The sequence below is a fragment of the Ischnura elegans genome, chromosome 8, assembly GCF_921293095.1.
Source record: "Ischnura elegans chromosome 8, ioIscEleg1.1, whole genome shotgun sequence".
Lineage (NCBI taxonomy): Eukaryota > Metazoa > Arthropoda > Insecta > Odonata > Coenagrionidae > Ischnura > Ischnura elegans.
In genome coordinates this window covers 96,473,531-96,498,767 of record NC_060253.1, presented here as the reverse complement: position 1 = coordinate 96,498,767, position 25,237 = coordinate 96,473,531, and the positions used below count along the sequence as shown (strand labels likewise).

The 25,237-nt window shown below is 37.3% G+C and overlaps 1 protein-coding gene across 1 annotated transcript in view; it reads left to right on the top strand.

The window, feature by feature from the left end:
* Window positions 1-25,237, top strand: part of LOC124163326 (sodium leak channel non-selective protein) — an 83,017-nt gene that overhangs the window by 5,606 nt on the left and 52,174 nt on the right. The window contains exons 5-16 of the mRNA XM_046540150.1: window positions 1,343-1,471; window positions 1,692-1,837; window positions 2,001-2,248; window positions 6,327-6,548; window positions 9,831-9,998; window positions 15,626-15,817; window positions 17,002-17,139; window positions 19,732-19,938; window positions 21,265-21,334; window positions 21,521-21,665; window positions 24,551-24,658; window positions 24,800-24,862. Coding sequence (XP_046396106.1) covers window positions 1,343-1,471; window positions 1,692-1,837; window positions 2,001-2,248; window positions 6,327-6,548; window positions 9,831-9,998; window positions 15,626-15,817; window positions 17,002-17,139; window positions 19,732-19,938; window positions 21,265-21,334; window positions 21,521-21,665; window positions 24,551-24,658; window positions 24,800-24,862 — 1,836 coding nt within the window. The remainder of the gene's footprint in view (window positions 1-1,342; window positions 1,472-1,691; window positions 1,838-2,000; window positions 2,249-6,326; window positions 6,549-9,830; window positions 9,999-15,625; window positions 15,818-17,001; window positions 17,140-19,731; window positions 19,939-21,264; window positions 21,335-21,520; window positions 21,666-24,550; window positions 24,659-24,799; window positions 24,863-25,237) is intronic.

Below are 25,237 nucleotides of genomic sequence, written 5' to 3'. Positions count from 1 at the left end.
GGAGTGATATGTGATGGAAAGTCGACAGCCTTAATCCTTTTGTAGATAAGTTAATGATGTCATACACTTGTGCCTAGCAGGTCATTGCTTCTCAGTTCCATCCATCTCCTTCTGTCTTCGCACCAACTTCCTGTTGGTTGTAGTTCATTAGACTCTTGTGGCATCATCATTTTCAGCAACTAAAATAATAAATGCCTGTCTTCAACAAGTGGCTATCCCTTAAGAGTTCATTAGCAAGAGCATTAATGGCATCACTAATTCATCAAAAGTGGGAGACATCATTAATTAGTGATTTAAAAATTATGATGGAATGGTTGAATGAGGAAGATTTTTTTTCGTTGTAACTTACCGTTCCATTCCATCTACTGATTTCATTCAATGAATTGCAATTTCTGGTCTGAGCAGGCCACCCTATTATTCGACCCCATAAATACTTATTCCAACATCCTCAGCTGCAGAAAAAAAATGGCTATTTAATTCAATTGCAATGAAATCGCTTTTGCTAGCAGTTTTGTATTTTATAATGTAGATTCAGGATTTACCTGCATGTTTTACAGGTATTGGTAATGAATTCTTTTAAATACAGTAGACTCCCGATTATCTGGACTAATGATGGGGAGGGACGACACGAATAATCGGAAAACACGGATAACCCAAACTTTCACTCCAATGTCTTGTAATGTTCATAATTTACGTGAATTTACGTAATTAGTATTTATGCCGTTATTCTGCTATTTTAGAGTGCTTCCCGGTCTCAATAAGAGCTTTCTTCGCCAGTTCGCGATAACATGGTTGCACTATTATCATTAATGCTCCATGCAAGGTCTGGTTTCGAAAACCACACATCCGTGGCATCGCGGATACAGAAAAGTGGTTTGCACGAATGCTTTAAAACCACTGCTCGACGTCGGGAACTACATTGTGTGGTATAACGCCACGCAGTCGCATCTCGCACAAGTTGCCCGGGTTGCAACTGCTGTCGGACGTTTATCCGTGATCACGGAGTGCGGTCGCGTACTGCGAGGCTTGGAAAACACGAACACGGTACTCCCGTGCATGCAGCTAGTGCGCGATCGCTGCCGTTTTAGGAACGGGATTCTGACGGAAATGATAAGTGCGGTGTATCCTAGCATTAATGCATTAATTCCGATGATTTTGCGTCCGATTTTATTTTTTTATGAAGATCGTGGAAAAAATTGAGCGAGAGTAAAAATCATGCACGGATAATCCGCAATCCAGATAAACCACAGCAGGATAATCAGGAGTCTGCTGTATTTATGAATTCTAATGTGCTAAATGATTGAAAACGGAAGGATAACATGGGTTTTCTTTCATTTTTTAGGCGTTCAAGCCAGCAGATTTACAATGTCACATTGTTCTTCCTCTTCTTCATGTCGTTGTATGGGCTTCTTGGTGTACAATTTTTTGGTGAACTTAAAAACCATTGTGTTCTGAACGATACCGAGCCAGAGTAAGTATAAATGTATTTTTTCAATCATAGATGCTTGGTTTTAACTTTTTCAATTTTCCCCTCTTTGTTATGTTATAAATTATGATTATGCATATTTTACATTATTACTCATCTGGCTATATACTCTTTTGTACTACTGTAACATCATAAATTAGTAATTTAAGTGTGTAGAATTATTTATTTCCTTTTCAAATCTTGTCAATATTTCTCCATCTTTCAGTAAAATCACCATCAACAGTTTGGCGATTCCGGATACATTTTGTTCAATTGACCCTAATTCTGGCTATCAGTGCCCAAAAGGAATGAAATGCATGAAACTTGATTTGTCACGTTACATTATGGGGTTCAATGGCTTTGATGAATTTGGTGGGTAACTAATACATATCCCCATGAGATTTCTTCTTTAGTTTACCTTCATTGTATTTCTAGTTTGTAGTTCTATTTGTATTTCACCTATTTGTAGTTCTAAAACTAATAATGTATTTAATTTCGTAATTTATGGTGCTCCTCTCTCTTTCCATTTTCACAGCTACGAGCATATTCACTGTTTACCAAGCAGCCTCTCAAGAAGGATGGGTTTTCATCATGTATCGTGCCATTGATTCACTTCCTGCTTGGAGGGCTGCGTTTTATTTCTCAACAATGATATTTTTTCTCGCATGGCTGGTGAAGAATGTTTTCATTGCAGTTATCACTGAAACTTTCAATGAGATCCGTGTGCAGTTTCAGCAGATGTGGGGTGTGAGAGGTCATATTGCAAGTTCTGCTGCATCACAAGTAAGTGCCCCGCACCAGTTCCAAGTAGACTCTCCTAAAAGCTCTTGCCTAGAGTCACTCATTTTTGCAAACCACGATGATTCAATGATGGAGCGAAATTTACTTGGATTTACAAAATATACGCAGTTTTGTGAAAGTTTGTGTTTCAGAACTCTTTGTACGAAATGTTGACCTGACCTTAAGAAAATCCTATTAAAGTGAATTGTAAGGAAATTCTACAATGTTGGTGAGAGCAACAAGCTGATAAACCCGTAACTTTTAAAAGAAAATAAGTGAGATGTCATGCGATTGGAAAGTAATATATGCGTTTTTTAAATCTTTTTTTCACTGCTGGTCACGGCAAATCAAATAATTGCGATTATGATTTACTTTTGGAGTAATTATAAGGACCACCAATTTTTAGAGCTATAATGGGTCGAAATGTATTTAATATTTTCATAAGGTGTTTTTCATCTGATGATGAAAAAAAAGTGCAGCGATTGCTGAAGCAAAGACGAACTGTTGCCAACGTTAATAAAAAAATATTTCAATTGTTTCATGCGTGTATAGCCCAGTTTTGTCAAAGCAACCCAGTAGAAAGTTGAAACTTAGTAGGCATCTGCCGCTGTGGCCTGCGGCAGAACTCTAAAGGGGTTCGGCCACCACTGCGGAAGCCAACCGCTGCCCAGGTTGTGGCGCCACCAGTCAGGTCGCTCTGGTGCATGTGGATGCACTGTACACTACATCGCCATTTAGCCGCACACCGCAGCTGCTCAGGTGTGTGGTGGCCTTCATTGCCATCTGATGACATCTACATCTACAAAATACCCCGCAAGCCGCCTAAAAGGCATGTGGCAGGGTGTGTTAGGAGACCAGATGTTTACACATCAGAATGAAGTGCTCTATAGAAATTACAACTAGCATGAACCACAAAGGGCTTTGATAACTTTATTAAAGTCCTTTATGGTTCGGTGGAAAAATGAATTCCCATATCTATCCGTGCGGCAAAACGTATATCTTAACTTATCACTTCTGTCTGACCTGGAAATATAGTGCGGCTCTAATGATATGTTCTCCGTGTCGCTCTTTAAGATATCCATTCTCAATTGTTCAAGCAATCTAAAAATGGCGTGCAGCCTGTTTGCTTTTTTGTGAGCATCGTGCCGTCATGTCGGTACCCCAGAGGTGAACATGGAAAAGATCACGCGGGGTTTTTCGCTCCGGAGGGCGCGCTAAAATTTACTGCCACAAGTGTGCATCCCGCGGCATTTATACTGCATATAGTAATCGCTTATCAAACGCAGAGAAACACATAGTTTTGAAGGACATACCTGGTCAACAGTCAATATCTGCCCTGCCGAGTAATTTCCATTACGCTGGGGACCTGATTTTTTAAAAAGAGTCTCCGGCAGCTCCCAGCATAATTTGCTTACCATCTGGGTAATGCTGTCTGTACGCCTGTCGCAGTTTTTGACGAACCGCACAGTCTTCCTATGTATTTTATTCAGTTCACAGATTAAGTCTTTCTTCACCGGATCCCATACACTAGCTGCATATTCAATGCTGCATGCATGCTAGTCGGACGAGTGCGAAATAACACCTTTCTTTTACTTTCTCATCTGAAAATCTTCCCACAATATGCTTGACGAATCTTAATTTCTTCAGGGCTATGCCACAAATATTCCTTATATGTGTTCCCCACAAGAGGTTTGAGGTTATAGTAATTTCCAGTTACTTCACTCATCATTATATTACAACGCTTGCAACAACGAAAAGTAGATTGAGCTCATAAAAGAATTTTAAAGAACTGCTGATAATGTTCTCTCACAATATGGTATTTTAAGTTATAAATGAAAACTGTAAGAATCTCGTGCAAGGCACTGGCCATTCGATACCGCTTCCACAGGCTGAAAAGTCGCAGTATGGAGAACCGGGTACTAGAACTGACCCATTAGGATGTCCCAAAAACACAATTTTTTTAAAATTTCAAAATCGTCCACCGGATTTCAATGACCCTTGGGTATACAAGGATAGGCAAAAAAAATTTTCGAAAAATTTTAAATAATTAATTAGCGAGAGGCACCTAAATACCAACACCCTTAATTTGTCGTACGATTTTGCGAAAGCTGTCAAAATAAGGGTAATTAGGGTAAGTTATTATCCATAGGGCTAAAATTTCATCGGTTTTAATGTATCTTTCATCATTTAGGCTTTGCGGCCTGCGCAGCCTGGTGCCAAGAGTGGTGCTAAGCGATGAGGCTCGCGGTACACGGCGCAACAGACGGCTTAGGCCGTCCCCCTTCCCTCCCCATCCTCCTCACCTGCAGTCGCCTGCCATGTTCACATGCTTCAGTGACTCTCTCTCTCAAATTCAGATTTTGAACTCGTTTCGTAGACCAAATCATGTCAGCACGTATGGTAATCAATCTTAACTTTATTTTGGAAAATCGTCACAAATTTGTTAACTTACTGCCAGGTTTCAGTTGAACTATCTCTTTCTTCGTACCCTCCTTTATCATTTTTCAAAATTGGGAAACGATCTGAAGCAAATATGCCTTATGTTCTTTGTCGTTAGTAATACTGCCATTGAATTTTGTGAATAGGGCCACAACGGCTGAGGCCGTCTCCCTCCCCTCCCCACCCTCCTCATTTTTGGTCGCTCCTCCAGCAGAAGCTCTTTCTTCGTTCCTTAGCCTTCCATTTTCCGACACTGAGATAGAAACTGCAACTATGCTTTTGGTCCTTAACGTGAATTTCTTCACCTTGTGCGAATTCAATGTAACAAACTGGACTCCTAGTAGATATGAATCATAGAGTTTACTGAGGCACTGGGTTTGGCAGCAACTTGAAAGGGTTCTCTCACTGACCCTCCACAGTTTACTACCTTCCTCCCCCAGGCAGGGTTTTGTAAGTTCTGATGTCCAAGCCCCAAAATTGTCTTCTGCGAAAGCACAGAAGATGATACCACTGCTGTATTTACTCTATATGAACTACAGCAAAAAGACAAGTCCTTGACAAATGATCTTGCTTCCTTCTGTTGTGCACTAAACCACCGACGGGCTCTGAGGTCTTGTCAAATGGCGTGGCTTCACACAGACGTTAATGTCTGCACAGGATGAGCAGCAATGGCCTCCTTTGGGAGAATTTTGTCACAGCAATTGTAGTTGGATTTGCATCGCAACTCGCAGCACTGGTTGTTGAAGCACCTATCACCTACTGTGGACGAAACTTAATTTCTCTTTTAGTTCCTTTTTTATCCTCGTGAATTGCATAGTTTTTCATTAATTTAGAAATAATTTTGGTGGAATTTACTATTTCGGTGTCATATAGTAAACAAGAATGAAAAATGTCCATTAAAGAAAAAATGAATATTTTGGACTGAATGGAATTTACTCCCAAGAATGCGCTTTTGTTTATATTTCTACAAATAGCATTCAATGTCATTAACATGACTATGGGATAAGTGTTTATTTATTTAAATTGTGAATATTTTATACTTTACACATGTTATGGAATCAATTCATTTCTTTTTCCTTGCATACATGCATAGAATTATTTTGATTAACCTTTTATTACCATGATTTAACAGTCCAAATATATTTGAAGCCATTTTTTATGTTAAAAATTTGGATATTTTGTAACAATAATATCGAAATATTTGAAATTACAGATTTATTGACAAAATTTCAAGATTTAAATTCCTGTAAATCTTTGCCTATTCTCATGTATATCTCTAGTCGCAAAATTTTTGAGTAGATATCTTTGGTTTAGGAAAAAGGTTGTTTCCCAATCTGCCTCTCTTTCATTCTTTGTAATTTTGTTCTGCTTAGTTTATATCAGTCAACCTCAGTTTTGGTATTTTTTTACTTACAAATGTTGGTATTAATAAAGTCATCTCCAACATTCGTAGTATTAAAAATCAGAAAGCTTTATTGAATGTATCATACTCAAGTGTTGGATCGTGAGAGAGAGAGAGCATGAAAATATATTATTTCATAGCCCAGTCAATTCTAGTAATTTTTTCAGTGTGAATTTTGTGCTAGAATTTCTTACTCTTTAGAGATAAAAATGATCAGTGTTATTTGATTTCTCATTTCAGGTGCTCTCTGGTGATGATTCGGGGTGGAAACTGATCCAAGTTGATGGAAAAGGAAGTGGGGGTTCTGCACCCCCTGTCTGTCAGGCAGTGCTCCGCTCGGCCTCATTTCGCCTTCTTGTCATGGCAGTAGTGCTTGCTAATGGAGTAGTGACATCTACTATGACGTTTCGACATGATGGAACCCCAAGGGAAGCTTTTTATCAGAATTATTATTACATTGAGGTATGTGCAGCTATCTATATATTTTTATAATGATTTTACTTAGTCAAAATAACATTCCTGGATAGTAGACTCAATTCCAGCTCTGTGGAAGGCTTTTGTGGCAATTAGTAGATGCAGTCATGGAATCTGGGTTCCCACCTTGTTGCTTGATGTCTAATGGCGACATATTCTCTGGTAATACTGGCAGTATCTTCAGGTCAGAGGACAATTCTATCCCACAAGGGTTGTTACAGGGCAGGGAAAACAGGAAAAATTCTGATTCAAAATTTGCCAAGGGAATATGATAAAAGTCAGAGAATCTCAATGATGGCGTCAAGAAAAATGTATATTAAGAACTGCCATGCTGTTGGTTGGCTTAGGGCTTTTGTCTTTGGACCATAAAAAAAACAGTACCTCTGGAAATGCATTAATTCAATTAGAATTACATTTCATCATTTTAGAAAAATTAAGGTTCTATTAGCATTGCATCCTAAATTCCCTAGCACAACATGCACTCAAGAATAACCTGTAGCACTATGTACCACTGGCTATTACTTGCGTGTCTCAAAAATTGGAAGTATAATGCACACTCATATTACGTGTAGCACACCTGCAGAACATTTACTTCTTAAAGTCATATTCTTAGAACCATTGAAATATGCATGCAATATCATCATTTCATTGATTTAGTATGCGAATGCTTAAAAATACTTTTTATGAAGTACCAACCGAGTAATTCTAATGCATAACACACATTTGTTCACCTTATGTGAAACATACATTAAATGGCTTCAAACATTTTGCACAAAAAATCATGTCTAACTTGATTGATTTTAGCCTGCCATGCAAAGTGAGGCTTAAGTGTGTGGTGGATTTAGGTTATGACATAATAATAGAGATGTGCGAATAGTATCCGCGAATACTCGAATACCTCAAATACTAGAAAGTATTCGATATTCGAGGTCTCGAATAATTATGCCAAAGGTACGCTCTCGAATACTTTGAATTTCGCGCTGTACACTGTCGCACACTGTCGTTGGTAGTTGACTCGGAAAATTATAAAGAACTCTGGTCGTTTAGTGCATGCAGCACCGTTGTAGGCAAGTTGTAGACAAACTACATCAAATTCGCGGATTAGAGCGGTGAAAAGAGGGAAACGGAAAATGATTCGGTGAAAAAATCCTAAAATCCCCGGTTTCTCCCACCAGGAGAACCTCAGTACCGTGGGATAGCAACATTAGGGAATTTCCCACGATCCTCTATCCCCCTCCATTCAGCACTCGCCTCACCCACTGTGACCGTTTCCCCCTCTCCGAAATCAAACAAAAGGTCCCAGCTCGGAATCGTATTACGAAGACCTTAGCTGCGAAAAAATATCAAGTTACACGAGAACAATAAAAACTTGTTTCATGCCCTCCCCCCTTTTCTCACCCACTGACCTTTTTCTGGCTACCTGCTTCAAAGTTTCCCATTTCTGGAGGTCAACTGCTGCATGAGTACCGTAGGATAGTTACATTAGCGCATTTCCCTAGATCCGCTATCCCCCTCCATTCAGCACTAGCCCCCCCCTCTGAGGCTTTCCTCTTCTCCGAAATAAAAAAAGGTCCCAGCTCTCGCAGGGATCATATTACGAAGACCTAAGCTTCGAAAAAAATATAAAGTTACACGAGAACAATAGAAACGTGTTTCGCGCCCCCCCTTTTCTCACCCACTGACCTTTTTCAGCCTACCTGCATCAAAGTTCCCAGTTTCTGGAGGTCAATTGCTGCATGAATCACCTATTAGCCCAAAAGGTGTCTAACAATGACTTTTGGCAATTGATATTACACCTTTATTGGATTGAAATATTAGTAATGTGCGCGTAATTTAAAGAAGAATAAGACCAAACACGACGTATTTCTGATTTTATTTAAGTATTTTACGTAAGGAAATAAATATCAAAATACAACGGAGACTTAGCATTCTGGCGAAACTCGATATCCTCGCAGCTGAGCTTCTCAGAACTTGATGTGGTATTTTTTTCCGAAAACATATATCAAGTTACAATTTATGAGTTGTGCTCTAAATCTCTATTGTTACAGTCACAGACGAAGGGATATTTTCTCAGGATATTTGGTTTCTCTCTGATAGCAATTCGAATTCATCTTCCTATCTCGTGAGAACTTCCAAAGATGGACTGAAAATAATTGAAGAAAATCCGGTGGAGAAGCGCGTGTTTATTGCACAACGCCTCAGATTGTCCGCTAGCACTTGACAGCGGGATTGGGGGTAAAGCGAGCTACCTGTTGAAAATAAGAAGTTGGATGAACCCGAGTATCATATGGGCGTGCTGCTGAAATGGCATTTGGTAGATAAGATTGTATACATCAGGCAGAAATCCATGGTAGTAGTGTAAAAGCCGAGACAGTTTGCAATCATTTTTCGCGAGGTGGTGTGTCCCCTAAGGATATTTGAAAGAGATGTTAGTGGAATCAACTATATGCCCAATTGTTTCCATAAAATTAAAATATTCCATTAATCAGCTAAATTCCTGTTTGAATCCTTTAAAGGAAATCAAAATGAGTTCCCAAAAATCTTGTGTTTCCTGCTGCATAGGCAACCGAGTCAAACATTCCCGCATTCATTGTTTAGTATTCGAGGTATTCTAATATTCGAGCAATGATTTAATATTCGAATTCGATATTCGAGTTTGAGAAATCTGCTATTCAACCCATCTCTACACAATAATTTAATCTTAGAAATGTGTATAAGGGAAGTTTGTTCATCTAGTGGGTAGAGCATTGGGCTATTGGTCAAAGGGTCCGGGGTTCCAACCCTAATTTACCTTTGGGCACCCCAAACAGAATCCTTGAAGTACAATGTGGCAGAGGGAGAGGAACTAGCACTTCTACCCTGGATGTGTGAAATTCTCATGCCTCTGGATTTGACAGGGATGAGCTGTAACATCTTAAATGTTGACTAACCTTACTGTGAAATCACTTTGTTAGTTAATGTCTGGAAAATACAGGCTGTAAGTTTGCCATATTGGTGATATGTTTACCCCTAAAATATCATTTTATTGAATGCTTATATTTAAAATGAAGTCTAATGCTTAAGTATATTCAATTGTTGCCATATCAACTCTTAGTGAAGTTCCTTTTTTAGTAAATGAAACACAAACTTCTTCATATTTTCTACTCTTTCTTTATATCTTGACCTCATCCCGTTACTTGCTTCATTTGTTGCATTTTGCTGTAGGTTATGAAAGATAGGTCAGGTTATGTAAATTTGTATGCCTTATCAGTTACATATTATATTTCATAGGTTGCCTTTACTATATTTATGGATTTGGAGACATTATTCAAAATATGGTGCTTGGGATTCAGAGGATACTTCCGACAATCAATTCACAAATTTGAGCTTTTATTGGCCATTGGAACTACTTTGCACATTATTCCTGCACTGTATTTGTCAGGATTAACCTACTTCCAGGTGAGCAAAATACTTCAGTTCTAATTATACCTATTTATTTTTATGATTTAACACCGTCTGATGTATGCCTGTTAATATTAATGGGAAACTCATTTTTCTGCTAGTGGGCAAGATCTTGGTACAATTACTGTGAATCCGAATAACTTTTCCTTGGGCATGAAGAATAGGGTAGTTTCCTCCATCAAAGAAGTCAAATTGTATTAATTGTGGCTTGTGCCCCATCATTAATGTACGTAATAGTAACTGAAATTAAGAAATCTTGGTTTACTTGTAAATCAAAGGTCAAATTATATGACGAGAGAGAATTTCAACTGCATATAGTCATTATCAAGGCCTTTAATAATCATTAAATTGGTCCTTGATAGACCTTGATAATGACTATATGTAGTTGAAACCCAGGGTCGGAGTAATAAAAAGTTTAGTGGAACATCACAAAGTGATTTATTTCACACTATAGAAACGTGGTTCCACCAAGTGAAGCCAGAACACTTGATGTTTATGTTGTGTTAAAAACCATTTATTGAAACTGTGTAGAAGTGTAAACTTTACTTTGATTTGAGAAGTTAATTTTTTGTTGTAAAACCTTGCAGTTGATCAACTGTATTCTGCTCCTGAGGCCCAGTTAATAAATGAATTTACTACTTTCGTCTACTACATGTTACATTCCTGTCGAGAATTATCAGTTCACTACCATTGCAAGCAATCTACTATTATTAACTAAAAGAAAAGGTTTTTGGAGAGAGAGATGTCTGGCTTTAGATTCTGTTTTTATCAAATGAAGTTAATATTAAGTAGGGATGTGCTAATAGCACTTTTTGATCTCGAGTCGAGTATCAAGTCGAGTTGAAAATTACTTGCGACTATCGCGTCAAGTATGATAATTTCTGAAACAGGCAATACAGCAATGCATACTACAATATATGTATTCTACTCCAATTTTCTATGATGAATGTCTAGCCTAATGTAAGAAGGCAAATATAATAAGGATCGTTGATGGTTAATGTCAGAAGTAGGAGATGAATGAAAATTAATGTGTCTTCAATAGTTCCATAGGCACACTTAAATTGATTAACCCCAAGTAATATGTCGACCATTTAAGTCATATATGTATCCAAACTTCTAGGGAGAGCCCTGAGTATAGTCATTTTCACAGCTATATTAAAGATTACATACTACATATATGAATCATGTAATATTTGGCCCTTTCAAATTCTCAAGCAGAAAAATCAATTATTCTACATGCTCAGTCAGGAGGTTTTGACGTCTTCATGTTACAGAATTACTGCCTGCAGAAATTTGCCTTTTGCTACACTTTTGTGTGACTGGACAAGTACTTTCCTACCAAAATTGCAAGATTTTGGAACCTTTGGAATTTTTATTAAAAATTATATCAACAATTTTTAAGGATCTTGAATCTTCATGGAATTCAAGTGGACGAAGCGAACGAACTATAGAACTTAACTTTAGTTTTTTGGAGCCAAAAAAATTTCTACACTTCTCACATCGTTTAATCAACCTCAATAACTCTTGTTTTTTTAAGTTCAAGAAGAAAATAAATGCAACAAATGAATATCACATCGGACAGACGCAGTAATAAAAAAGGCTAAAAGATGCTGTGAGATGTGAAAACTCCCCTTTCCGCACGACTCACCTCGGCGAAGGTGGAAAGGGAAAAGGGTATCGGTTGTTGCCTTTTACAGAAACAGTTCATTTTTCTCTCTTAAGCATGCTGACTTAATCTCTTCATTCTACTTCAATAACCAAGCCATATTTCTTATGCGTGGGTTGGTTCCGAAAAATATCCAATCCTTAGTATTTTCACTCGAGTAATGCATTAAATGGTCAAGTTGATCTATACATAATCCTTTTTAACATCCTCAGTTTAGTGTTTTAGGTCAATGAAGACGATAATTTGTGCTTTAAATTAGGATTTCCAAGAATGAAGTTTCAAAAAACTTGAAAAATCGGCCTCAGCTACCGAGCCTCAGGGTCCTGCGGCGTAGAGCTCAGCCTCGACACGCGATTGAAAAATCACTCTCATTTCCTTCTTCGCAAACGTTAATTTCCAAGATTTCTACTTAGTACTCTTTAAAAATCTCTAATTAATGTTGTGGTTCAAATTTTCTGAGTTATATTTTTTTAATGAAAGATAATGTCTACTTTAAGTCAAATTTCACATGAAAAACGGGTCGGCCATTTTGCGTTGTAGAACCAGACAGATGCAAGCTAAAATCTTCAAAAGTCATTGAAAGTATAGGTAAAGCACCAAGTCAAAGAAATATTGCATTTTTATTCCATAAAAATCATACCAACGCGACACCACGTGGATAGATTCAAAGATTTTCGAGGAAAAACGAGATTGCACATGGTTTTCAAAAGTTGGTCATGTTTGGGCCACTAAATGTCGTACTTATGTAAAATGGCATATAAATCTATATCTGGTAATAATTTATGAGTATTTACGCGAAGTTTCAAGTCTCTATCCACATTAAGGTCATTTTGGACTTCATTCCAGCTTATTCCGACTGCGGACGAGTGTGCGCCGGGTCGGAAGACAATCGGCCACAGTGGCTGACGGAAAGGTATTCGGTGCCCATGTCGAAACTAAAGTGTATACAGCAAGCTGAAACTACCTGGCCAAGGCATAAGAATGATTTATGGGCTTTAAAAACTGTATTATTACATGAGTTTCATGATAGCATTTCCTGTCGGCAGATTGCTGGACCTACTAACCTCGAAAGCTCTATAACTGTAACTACTCGACTCGACATTCGTAATGCTACTCAAAACGCTTGAGTCAAGTACCAATGACTCAACTCAAATTTTCGAGTACTCGCACATCCCTAATATAAGTAAGAATGTGGACTTTGTGGGCTTAGAAACCCCATTGAGTGTCATATTATTAGTCTAATCGATATGATTTAAGCTTCAAAATGTTACACTCATTTATTTACTTTAATACTATCACACTGAAAGTAAGACTCTTCATGATGGAGAATTGGATTCTGCTATGAAAATGAGATGTCTGCAACATCTTAGTAACCGCTATCATTACGATTATTAGCTGAAAATCTTTCCTGCAAAACCAGCCTTAACGAGATGGCATTTCTGATTGTTTGCAATTGAGTCCTCTGGATGGCCATTCTCAATACTTCTGTGTCACCAAGTTGAGTTGTTCCATACGCTTCCACTATGCAATGTGCTAAATGTCCCCTTGAGGCTTATAGAGAAATGGACAGATATCATATTTTGTTGGGTTAGTGAATGCTTGAGGATCGTCGGGATTTCATGAAGATGTTTTCTTGAGCCTGTTCGAATATAACTACAAAAATTTGAAGCGTGACAGCATGTGAGTGTCAGAAATGAAGGATAAAACTGTGGAGTAGAAGTATCATATTGGGAGCTTATAGAAACTGTATGAACTATAGTCTTGAGTTGAAGACTGCCAAGTTTGCTGCCAAATTTGTCCATAATATAGTGATAGGTTAAATTTATCATCGGGAAATAGAACATGCTATTAATATGCACATTTACCCTGTAAAATGTCTGTATGGATGCAAAATGCAATTACTTGGGACTGCATGACATATAATGTGCCCAATTATGAGGCAGGTAAGTATTGAACGCAGTGGGAGCACAGCATATGAGCATTTCGAAACCATTACTGTAGTATTGCTTCAAGTGAATGATACATTCCACCTTCAGGAATTGACTTTCTCCGCGACATTTAAGATCACAACCTTCACCAAGTTATTAACGTCTTAGCCTTTTTATGAAAAATCATGGGAAGGAAATGCTTAATCAATACTGCGATAGCTTATTTTTGAAACCAAAACTTAGCTTATTTCATCTAAGGTTGATAGAAAATTGGCTGACTACCATATTTAAAAAAAATGATTTCATTTGAATAATCATTGGAACCTCAGAGACTCTCCATATTAATCCCAGCTAGCACATTATAAGTCATTGAGATAAGGTGAAAGGAAGAAATAAGGAAGTCGCTTCTCAAGTAAGCTTGTTATGGGTTTCTTACGGCCAGGACGACAAACATCCAGAGTAATGGCAAAATGGATGCCAAACTTTCAGCACTTCCGTAGATGCTGTTATTATCCCATCGTCACAGAGTGTTAATTAAGGCCTTTATGCATTAAAACAATGTTTTTATTATTGGCGCTTCTATATTATGAGGAGAAATAACATCATACCGCCATAATTTGAAAATCATTCACATTTATGAACTGATAGCTTAACGAAGGTCGTAAGAAAAACACAATTTCCCAAGAATACCAACGTGGAATAATATAAAAATACCGGAAGGAACATCTAATATACGTATTGTAGTCATCGGGTTATCAAACCATAATTTAAAATTCATAAATGTTAAAATGTATGGACCTTTCAGTTTTTCATGCACATGCCAAACAAGTTTTTTTTACATAATTGGATATTTAATTAGTAACTACGCCTTCTGTTCTCAATAACTGCCGTGGTGTAGTGGTTAGCGTGTAGTACTTCGGTTCTAAGGGTCGCACGTTCGGATCCACCCTGATGGTATTTTTTTTTCTTTCCGCCGCATGGATAGAGTACTTGTACTGTGCTTTATATCTTCACTAGCCGGTTGCTTGCAGTTATTAATTTTTTTCTATTTACGGGAAAATCTGTTATCAGTTGTTCAGCCCTTATAAAAACTCGCTAAATTTCCCCAATAGCCTTTAAATTCATGTCAAGATGAGCCGCGTAGCATGTTTAGTACGCTGTTCAGCCGCCTTTGGCGCTCCAACAGAAGTGACTTACATTGCCTGAGGATATTTGACGGCATTCCTTACCTAAACGTCCCTAACGTCTTACTCTTGCCTTATATAAGTCCCTTAGCTTACAATAAGCTACTTATCAATTTTTTCCGTAAGAAAACTATAAGAAACGGTTAACTCACTTACTTTGTGCTATCTGGGATTTAAGGATAAAAGACCTAAAATTTACTTACATCCATATTATTATTATTTTATATTATTATTATGATATAAAATAGAATTGCCTTACTTTAATGCCTCCGGCACACATTTATTCAGGTGATCATTGTGGTCTCAGCCTCTGGGCACAAACACTTTGCATACTGTAGTCAGTGTTTGTTGCTCCTTCACCTTCTCCTAGCCAAGGGCGTACCCAGGATCATAACTAGGGGGGGCAAGCCATGGTCTAGGGGAGGCAAGCCATGGGATTTATGAGATTATTTCCTTGAAAAAATAGTTTTATTGTAGTTACATATCTTATACTAATATGTATAATTTTTTGTGGGTTTAAAGAAAATTTGTTGAATACTTTCGTTTCAATTCAGTGGTGATTTTGCTTAAAGACTTATGCGATTTTTGCTTCTTCTAGGGGGGAGGGGAGAGGGGCAGCTGCCCCCACCTGCCCCTTGCTAGGTACGCCCATGCTCCTAGCTTCCTATCAACCTCTCTCTCTCATACATACTTGGATCGTACTCTTACCACTTTTGTTACTCTTGCCTAGTTCTTGTGACCATTTTCTTTTCTTTCTATTTTGGTAGAAAATGAATACTGAGTCAACCATATTGGGAGAAGTGGTTTAGTCAGTGATCCTGAAGTAGTATTGATTTCATTTTTCAGGTTCTAAGGATTGTTCGTCTCATAAAAGCATCGCCAATGTTGGAAGACTTTGTCTACAAAATATTTGGCCCTGGAAAAAAGCTTGGGAGTCTTATCATTTTTACAATGTGTTTATTGATAATTTCTTCATCAATTTCTATGCAACTTTTTTGCTTTCTTCTTGATTTTACCAAGTTTGAGAGCTTTCCTGAGGTAAGAGTTTTTCATTAATATTCTCTGCTATTCTTTTGTTGAGGTGTTATTAAATAAATAATATGTGCATTTGTTTCAAATTCTCTTGTAAATTTTGTATGGTAAATGTTGGTGTTGTTCTTTCCTTCAAAATATTCTTGAAAATTTATGGAAATTCTTCTTACTTGAATGAAATGTACAGTGGCGGAAAAAATTAACGCAAAGCTCGTTGGCGTCTGAGAGCGGCCAGTTCAGGAACTACTTGTCTTCAAACATTTTGCCCTCATACTGCTCTCATACATCCGGGAGTTTTAAAAGCAATATATCCCTCATACCGGGAAAACAATCATGTCCATCGGATTATGACTAGGCGCAAAAGATCCAGCTACGAATTCTCAGAAATTCCTCGGAAGTTCTGTAGAGCTGAGCAAAGGCAGAACACCGAACCGCCCAAACTCATTAGTTCTCAATCGAGAAATTTTGGGCGTTAGCATATGTATTTCATTAGAAACATTGAGTAAATGATTAAGTTACCAGAGGTTAGACTTACCCTTAAATTTTCCAACAAAATGAGCATTACACATACATTTTTAAAATATTTCATCATTATCATGGAACTAATATTATTTCGAATTAATAGAAAAATTGGACTGCTCGCGTTTTCCGCTGTTTATTTAGTCCCTACTTTGAACTTTTCATTACTTTTAGCACTCTACATCGGTTTAGAAATAGAATAGATCTCACAATCAATTATTTGACGTAATTTCGCATCAGAAATGCGGTTGTAAGACATTTATATTGATTTGCATCCTAATTTTCGAAATTCTCTAACCTCGACTCACCTAGAATGGAATCTACTCTCGACGAGAGTAGATTCCATTCTAGGTGAATCGAGGGCGAAGCATACTTCGGAGAATATGGCGAAGAATTCGTAGCTGGATCTTTTGCACCTTGTCATAATGCGACGGGCATGATTGTTTCCCCGGTATAAGGGATAATGATTGCTTTTAAAACTCCCGGTTGTATGAGAGCATTACGAGGGCAAAATGTTTGAAGACAAGTAGTTCCTGAACTGGCCGCTCTCAGACACCAATGAGCTTTGAGTTAATTTTTTCCGCCACTGTACTTATGATGTATAGTGGCTTGTAAGAAAATTTGACTTTTGGGTATTTGACCATTTACCATCTTTACTTATTTTTTTACAGGCATTCATGTCCATGTTCCAGATTTTGACCCAGGAAGCATGGGTGGAAGTAATGGATGAAACTATGCTGAGAACAAGGGAGACTCTTGCTCCTTTGGTGGCAATTTACTTTATCTTATACCACTTGTTTGTCACATTGGTAGGTAGTTTAAAGGAGGGGTCTATAATTAATAGTAATCTAATGCATAGTTCCTTGTGTGAATGGTAACAACTCATTTAGTGACTTTTCATATTCAACTATATTTTGTAATACAAGGAGAGATAAGTGTTTTAAGGAAGTAGATTTGGAGCTGAAAATTAATACATAAATTAGTTCATAAAATTATAATGACTATTAGAGATGGTTGGATCGGATATCTGGGATCCAAATATCTGCAGACATTGCCCTTCATCAGATACTTTGGGGCCAAATTTGCTGAAGACATCTGATCTACAACCTAAATTTTAAATTTATGCTTCTTGAATGCAGCATCCCATACGAGGTAGTGGAAAGAGTTCAGATCCTACATTCGCATGTGCCGTTGCACTGCGATGCTTGTCTTACTCATGAAGCATTTTATTTGAAAAGCTCTCAAAGGGGTAATGCAACAGAATTTCAGCCGTGGAAATTTTTACGGCAAAATACGACAGGCACATAGTGTGACTCTTACAAAGAGATTGAACAACCATCGGGAGAAACTCAATGCCATAGGATAACAGCCACGTCAAAAGTGGCTACGTTGCAGATTAAAAAAAAAACCCTCAGCCCTCCATCACCCCATGCCTCGGATATTATTTTTTCCTTTCCAAGACCACGCAGTCCGTAAATCATTACCTTCGAAGGATAATATCAAGTTACATGAAAGCAATGGAAGTGTGTTTCATCCCTATCCCATCTCACACACTGACCTTTATCATTTTACCTGCTTCAATTCTCCCAGTTTCTGGAGAACAAATGCTAGGTGAGTGACTTACAGGACACGAAGATGTCTCCATAGTTTTTGTCAATAGGATAACGTGCACGAGATTCAAAAAAGAATGAGACCAAATGCTTTGCATTTCAAACATATGTAGGTTTTTTAAGCTCAAACTGATTGAAACTAAGTTTTTTTTACTTACAACAAGACTATACCAATATTCAACATAGTCCAAACAGCACAATTTTCAAAGAAACAGGCGTAGCATCAGTACTGTCAAACAATAAGATACAGCCTGGAAATGCCAACTGTATATATCACATAGGTCGCCTGCCTTTTGTGATATCACAGGCATCACAAAATAGCAAGATCTGACATGTTTGTACTTGACTCCCTCATTCCTAGCCTTTGCTTGAAAGGTGGGAGGAGCGCACTCCTTCCCCTCCACCTATCCTTTATGTGCTTCTGCTGCCCACCCCATCCTCTCACTGAGCTGTTGTCTCGTTCTGTTCCCGCGACTTGTCCCATGTGACGCTAATGTTGTTATAAAAATTGTTAATTGTGAATTCAGTCAATTCAGCTTTTACTTTGTGAAAATCCATGTTGAAATAAAATACACAACCCTGGTAACTTTTTACTGGAAAGTTATTTATTGGTACGACGCATTTCGACGCTGAAGCATCATTTTCAAGTACATTCTCATTATCAAGTACATGAGAATGTACTTGAGAATGACTCCTCAGCGTCGAAACGTGTCGTACCAATAAATAATTTTCCTGTGAAAAGTTACAAGGGTTGTGTATTTTATTTCATTGTTAATTGTGCTGCAGATTGTGCGCTTGCAATTTAATTAAATGATATATAAATAAAAATTTCTTTCATTGTATAGAAACATTTTTATTTACATAATGAGAACTATATGCTTGCACTGTGACGTGAAACTAATCCAGCTCACTGCAACTGAAGCATTTGGGGGTGAAACACAAGTCAGTATGCTATGAGAAAGTGACAAAATTCGGGGGAAACTTATGTGAGGAATATCAATATTCTGTCAATGGTTTATCTGAAGATTGAATCTTATTTTCATTTCCAGACGCAAGCATAACAATTTAGATCCTGAAGCAATTAAAGATTTTATCATTTTGGAAAAATAAACAAAAATTTGAAAGCTTATAAAAATGATTTCTAATCATTATAATTATATTAAAATATGTATGTAAAAGTGAAAAGCATTCCTTTGATTGTATGTACCCAGAAGAAACCTAAATAATTACTTCGTTTATAAGGAGAGATTTGAAATGCATTTGGATCCGAAGATCCGGCTCAGAAAATCAAGGATCCAATCCGGATCCGGCTCCGAAAATAAGTCCTGGATCCGTCCATCCCTAATAATTATCTATAATTCAATTATTAAATTAAGTGTCATTTTTCTCTTGGAGTTTGGAATTTGTAGTGAATAATTGTCATTTTTTTAAAGAATCGCATAATGGAATAGTTGCATAACGTTGACCGCAGTATTTGCTGTTAGAGTGTGTAAGTTTAAAAATTAATCGTTGAAAAATTTAAGTATTGGCTTTGTGCCTGTGATCCTGCTCCAAAGATGTAAAAGACCCTGAATTTTGCTTCAGTAATTCTGGCTGTATCTTTTACACTGATCACATCTGAAAAATGAAAGAATGATGAATGAATAAATTAATGTCCCATTATTGAACAATTTATGTGAAAAAATCAAGGGAAAAACATTCATTCGAATGCCAAGAAATATTTTCTCTTCTGTAATTACAGTTTGTGTGTGCATTGTACATGTTTTCCATTTTTGTGTTTTTTAATTGCAGATAGTGCTCAGCTTGTTTGTAGCTGTTATTCTTGACAACTTGGAATTGGATGAGGATATTAAGAAGCTGAAGCAGCTCAAGTTTCGTGAGCAGAGTGCTGAGATCAAAGAGACTCTTCCATTTCGCCTTCGCATATTTGAGCATTTCCCAGATAGTCCTCAGATGGCAGCAATACATAATGTGCCATCAGATTTTCTGCTACCTAAGGTCAGTTTATTCTTATAAGAAAATTAACAGTGCTATTATTATAAAAAGAGCCTAATATTTTTTGTAAAAATTTGTAGCAAAAGTTTTAAATGTTATCTTCACATTTTAAAATATATAGTAATTTTTAGGAATTGACGTCAATTTTGGATACTGTAATTGTTTCTTACAGTAAGTGCAAATGAATTATAGATTCGCTCCTGGACCCATTTATCAAATACTTCCTCTTTATTTCATGAAAGTATAAAATTGTAAAATTTGAGAGATATCTGTACCCTTGGGAGATGGCCATCACAGCATGAGTTTACCCCTGCCGACATGACCTGTTGTAGTACATTTTTTTACTTGACTAATTCCACAACTTAGAGGTAAATTGATGCACAAATCATATTACTCATGATATAGCGACTAAACCAACCACTGCAAGAGATAATCAGGATCCTCGGGAAATGGCCATCGCAGCATAAGGTTACTCCTGCCGATATGACCTGTCATAGTACATTTTTTACTTTACTAATGCAAAAATGCTATTTGAAGTTGAAGTAATGTTGAGTCGAAGTTGAAGAATTGGGAGTCATGAATTTTGTATCAACACTTTTTAAATTCATGAAGCATTGGCACAATAAAATGCCTACACGACAGTAAATTGTTTAAATTGAAATTGAAAAGACTATTACTGACCTAGATGTATTGTTCAGGTTATGAATACCTTAATGATGCATTTTAGCTCTGATATGAAAAGCATGTTAGCAGGTAAACGTCCTAGTTACTATGTTTGTATATACTCATAATATTGCCTTATACCTTATTAATATATTAGATCGTTGGGCTAGTAAAGTTATTATTGCACTTAAGGCGCCGTGTGAATAAATGAAGTAGTGTATTGGTCATATTGGCTTGTTTCGCTTGGGCTCAGCATGTCCCGAAATGCATGTTCCTGTCTATTTCAACCATCACGTGAGTGTGTATCATTACTTTCATTCTTGTATCCTTGTCCATTTCTTCCGTTGGTGAGTGGTGAGCCGCCCCTTTGCCATCCATTGGTTACTCTTGCGGGCTAAGCAAAGGGAATTTTCTGTGCATAAATCCCGTCAAAATCATGGTAAACATGGTCCGGGTGGCACATATGGTAGAGCACCCGGCTGCCAACCAGTAGGTTCTGGGTTCAAGTCCCAGTCAGGCTGCTTTTATACCCTCTGATTTCTGGCTTTTTCTATTTACCACAGCACCGTTGTTCGCGTCCTTTTTCTTCTATTTGTTCCTATCCCTTTCTTTCCTGCCCTATGAATTTATTTGTATAATATTATTATTTATGTATTTTCACCGTAGGTGCGTGAGAGCTTCATGAGACAATTTGTGTATGACAGAGGAGATGCGGGTGCTGATGGGGGCAGCGGCAGTGACAACGGGAATGGAGGCGGTGAAGGGGAGGGTGGTGTACGAGGGGGTGGGGTAGGAGGTGGGGTGGGTGGGGGTGCAGGTGGGGTGGGGGGGAGGAGCTTAGTGGGCATGGGCGGGATGGGAGGGCGCTTGGGTGGGGGGCTGAGGGATGAAATGGGCGGCGTTGGCGGTGGTGTGCATGGAGGCCTTGGTCCTGGCCCGGGTGGTACCCTTGAAGGGAAGGTGGTGTTCAGGAAACAGAAGCCATTAAGACTGCTCAACGACACCCCTAAGGTCCGAGTCAGCTTGGGTAGTGATGTGAGAAAGACTGCCATTTCATACATCATTGAGTGAGTACAAGTTAAGAAATGCTCTTAAATTAGTTTTAGGAAGAAAATTGAGGGATGGAAAGTATGGGAAAAAATCTGAAGATTCAAGTTTGGTGAAGTGAAATATGCAAAATAATTGCAATTTTCCACGATTATAAAATTTATTATGATGATTACCGTGTAGATGTTGTAGTAACATTGAAACCCAGGTTGTAATAAATTTCATTATTATGGAAAATTGCAAGTATTTATTTCACTATTTAAAGGGAGCAGTGAAGCAAATTGAGAAGAAATCAGTGTAAATTTCCTCCGCCAAATGGCTTTCCATTTTAGGAAATAGAAAGTGTTTTTAATTTTGAGCATAAAAACCTCATATTCACAAAGTTGTTTTCCAAAATGTCTTCTTCAAGCTTTAAAAATGTGCTGCTAAAGGGCAGCAATGAGAATTATGCCAGCCAAATGTTATAAGTAATAGTCGATGCTCTGAAGGAGCCCAAAAATGTGGGGCCACTAACTTAAGATATAGAGTCAATGGGGCATAATGTTGAGTCAAATTAGCATGTAACGTCATAATGGTGCAGCTGCAATCTGTTACAGAATATACAATCTGTACAATGTACAAGCCATCCTCGGAGGTGGCGGAGTTAAGGCGTTGTGATGCAAACCGATGTAATGGTCGCGGGTTCGAATCCATGGGTATGGATGTTTTTAAATGTATGGTCCCATTATTTTAAAATGATTATAATTGGGGGAACCTGTGATCATTACAGACATTATTATTGTTACTATAAATTTTCCTTCAAAATAAGCTTTATAACGTTAATTGTAACTAAAATTGTGAAGGAAAATGGTCAAGGAGTCCACAAATTCTCTCTTGCTTTACTAAAATCTTTTGCATTTATCTTCAAATGATAAGAAAACGCCACTTAGCTACTTGATAAAGAATCAGGAATTAAAGCAATGCTAATCTTACAATTTGGTCACTGTTACCTGAATTTTATGTTATGATATGAGTGAATGAGAGAATATCTGAAATCATGAAAATGATTGGAGCTATTATTATAAGTTGTAGGATTGATTTAACAAATTTCCAGTTGTTACAAATTAAAGTGATTGCAATAAGAGAAGGTAAATACTATTAAGTCTTCTATAAGGGAACAAAACTTCACCCATTTGCAGTTTCTGCAATCCACAGGTTTTAGTAGTTGGAAGAAATGAATTTCCAAGTCCAACCATTGTAGGTATGCTAAAATAATACAAATTGAAGGTTAAATTCATTCCTAATTTTAGTTAGTTTGACTGTCAGAGTAATGGATGATTCACAAAGTTGTTTTCCAAAATGTCTTCTTCAAGCTTTAGAAATGTGCTGCTAAAGGGCAGCAATAAGAATTATGCCAGCCAAATGTTTTAAGTAATTTTCGATAGAAATAGTTATTACTAAAATCTTTTGCATTTATCTTGAAATGATAAGAAAACGCCACTTAGCTACTTTATAAAGAATCAGGAATTAAAGCAACCCTTAGAAATAATTAACAAATTTTATTTGTTAAATGAAGGAAATGTGTCCCTAAGATTGATATAAGATGCTTTATTGGCAGCAATTAAGCTACTTTTGTTAACAACTTTTAAATATTTACATTCATCTGCACACGATAAATATCTTATTTTGACTGGGTGTCATTTCCCTCCTCCTTGCTACGGTTCTGCAGGGTCTGTCCCTACTTAAGTAACTGCGAAATGGCATCACAACAATCCACTGTCAGAAAAATGTCTCTTTCGCTTCATCCTTCAAAAAATTTAAGGCTTCAAAATCTCAAGCAATTTTTGGTGTTCAAAATGAGTTACACCTGACTCCCGACTATCCGGCTACGTTTTATCCGGGTTGCAGATTATCCGTGCATGATTTTCAATCTTGCTCAATTTTTTCTGCGATCTTTTTAAAAAAAATCGGACGCAAAATCATTGGAATTACGGCATTAATGCTAGGATACACCGGAATTATTATTTCCGATAGAATCCCCTCTGTAAAATGGAAGCGATCACGCAGTGGCTGCATTCACGGGAATTCTGTGTTCTTTTTTTCGAAGCCTCGCAGTGCGTGACCGGACTCCTTGATCACCGATACACGTTGCGCAGCAGTTGCAACCCGGGCAACTTGTGCAAGACACGACTACGTGGCGTGGTGCCTGATAGTGTAGTTTCCGACGTTAGGCAGTGGTTTAGAAGCATTTGTTCAAACCACTTTTCTGTATCCATGATCACACAACCACGGATGTGTGGTTTTCAAGACCAGGCCTTACATGGAGCATTAATAATACAAGTACAACCATGTTATCTCTGCTAAAAATATAGCGAACTGGCAAAGAAAGCTCTCAATTAGTCCGGGAATCACTCTTAAGTAACAGAATAACTGCATAAATAATAATATATTGTTTGTTTCACGTAAATTATGAACATTACAAGACATTTAAGTGAAAGTTTGGATTATCCTTGTTTTATGATTAGGTATTTGTTCTGTCTCTCCCCGTTATTAGCCCAGATGATCGGGACTGTACTGTGTATTGAAAATTACTTTAAGGATCCACTAAGCAATGTAATAATTAAAAAATAAATCTTGAAAATGTTCACACAGTTCTCCCCACTTCCTTGACCTTAGCCATCTCAATTTAAAAGAAAGGTTTACTTATTCAATCTCAACACCTTTTCATCTTAGGACTCTTCATTAAATGTGGGTGGCTGTGTCTTCATTTTAGTGTTGTGATGGTATCTGTTTGAGTTAGAAAATTTCTTGTGCTGTAGTTAGTAATTATTGTCATCACTGGCTATCAAGTATTTATTTTCACTCCTCAAATGTAACATCTGTTAGCTGCATGCGACTAACTTTCACTTTTTATTAATCTCTTAAGTGATTCCAACAATCAGAGACTTCTTCTTGGAGATTCAGCTGTTGCTTTAGTTCCAGGGAAGGGGGCATTAAAACCACAAGGAACCATAAGTAGTGCCAAACAGCTAAGGTAAATTGACTGTTCAGTACTTATTAGGCATATGAATTAATTTAAATTGTGATTAAATGTTATTTTTTGAATTATTACCTAATGCATTTGATTGTATCGCAACCTTCCCTCATTCATTCCATACATCAATGATTTCCAAAGCCAGCCACTCTTTCGAAGCTACATAAACTTTTTTAATAAGGATTGGCCATGGAAGCAAAGCAGGTACTATGAAACAACTTACAAGTATCCATTAGATTGGACTTGATTAACAATTGATGCATGGTTTGGTATACTGGTTTGATCCTATCTTGTAGGTTTTGATTCACGAGAATAATGCTGCTACCTAGCATTATTTTGTATTTCAGGCATTGGAAATGAGAAGGCAGCTTTGCATATTACATGAGAACCTAAACACATTTTACCTTGATTACATTCACTGCTTCAATTTTTGCCTTAAGCCCTAAATTTCTGTTTATCAAGCCTTAATTCAACCTTTTATACTACTATTTTTACTGCAATATTAGTATTTTGAATTTTGTTTAGACTTTTAGTGCTGCTTCTTCACAATTTGACTAGCTATTTTTTCTGAATTTATTT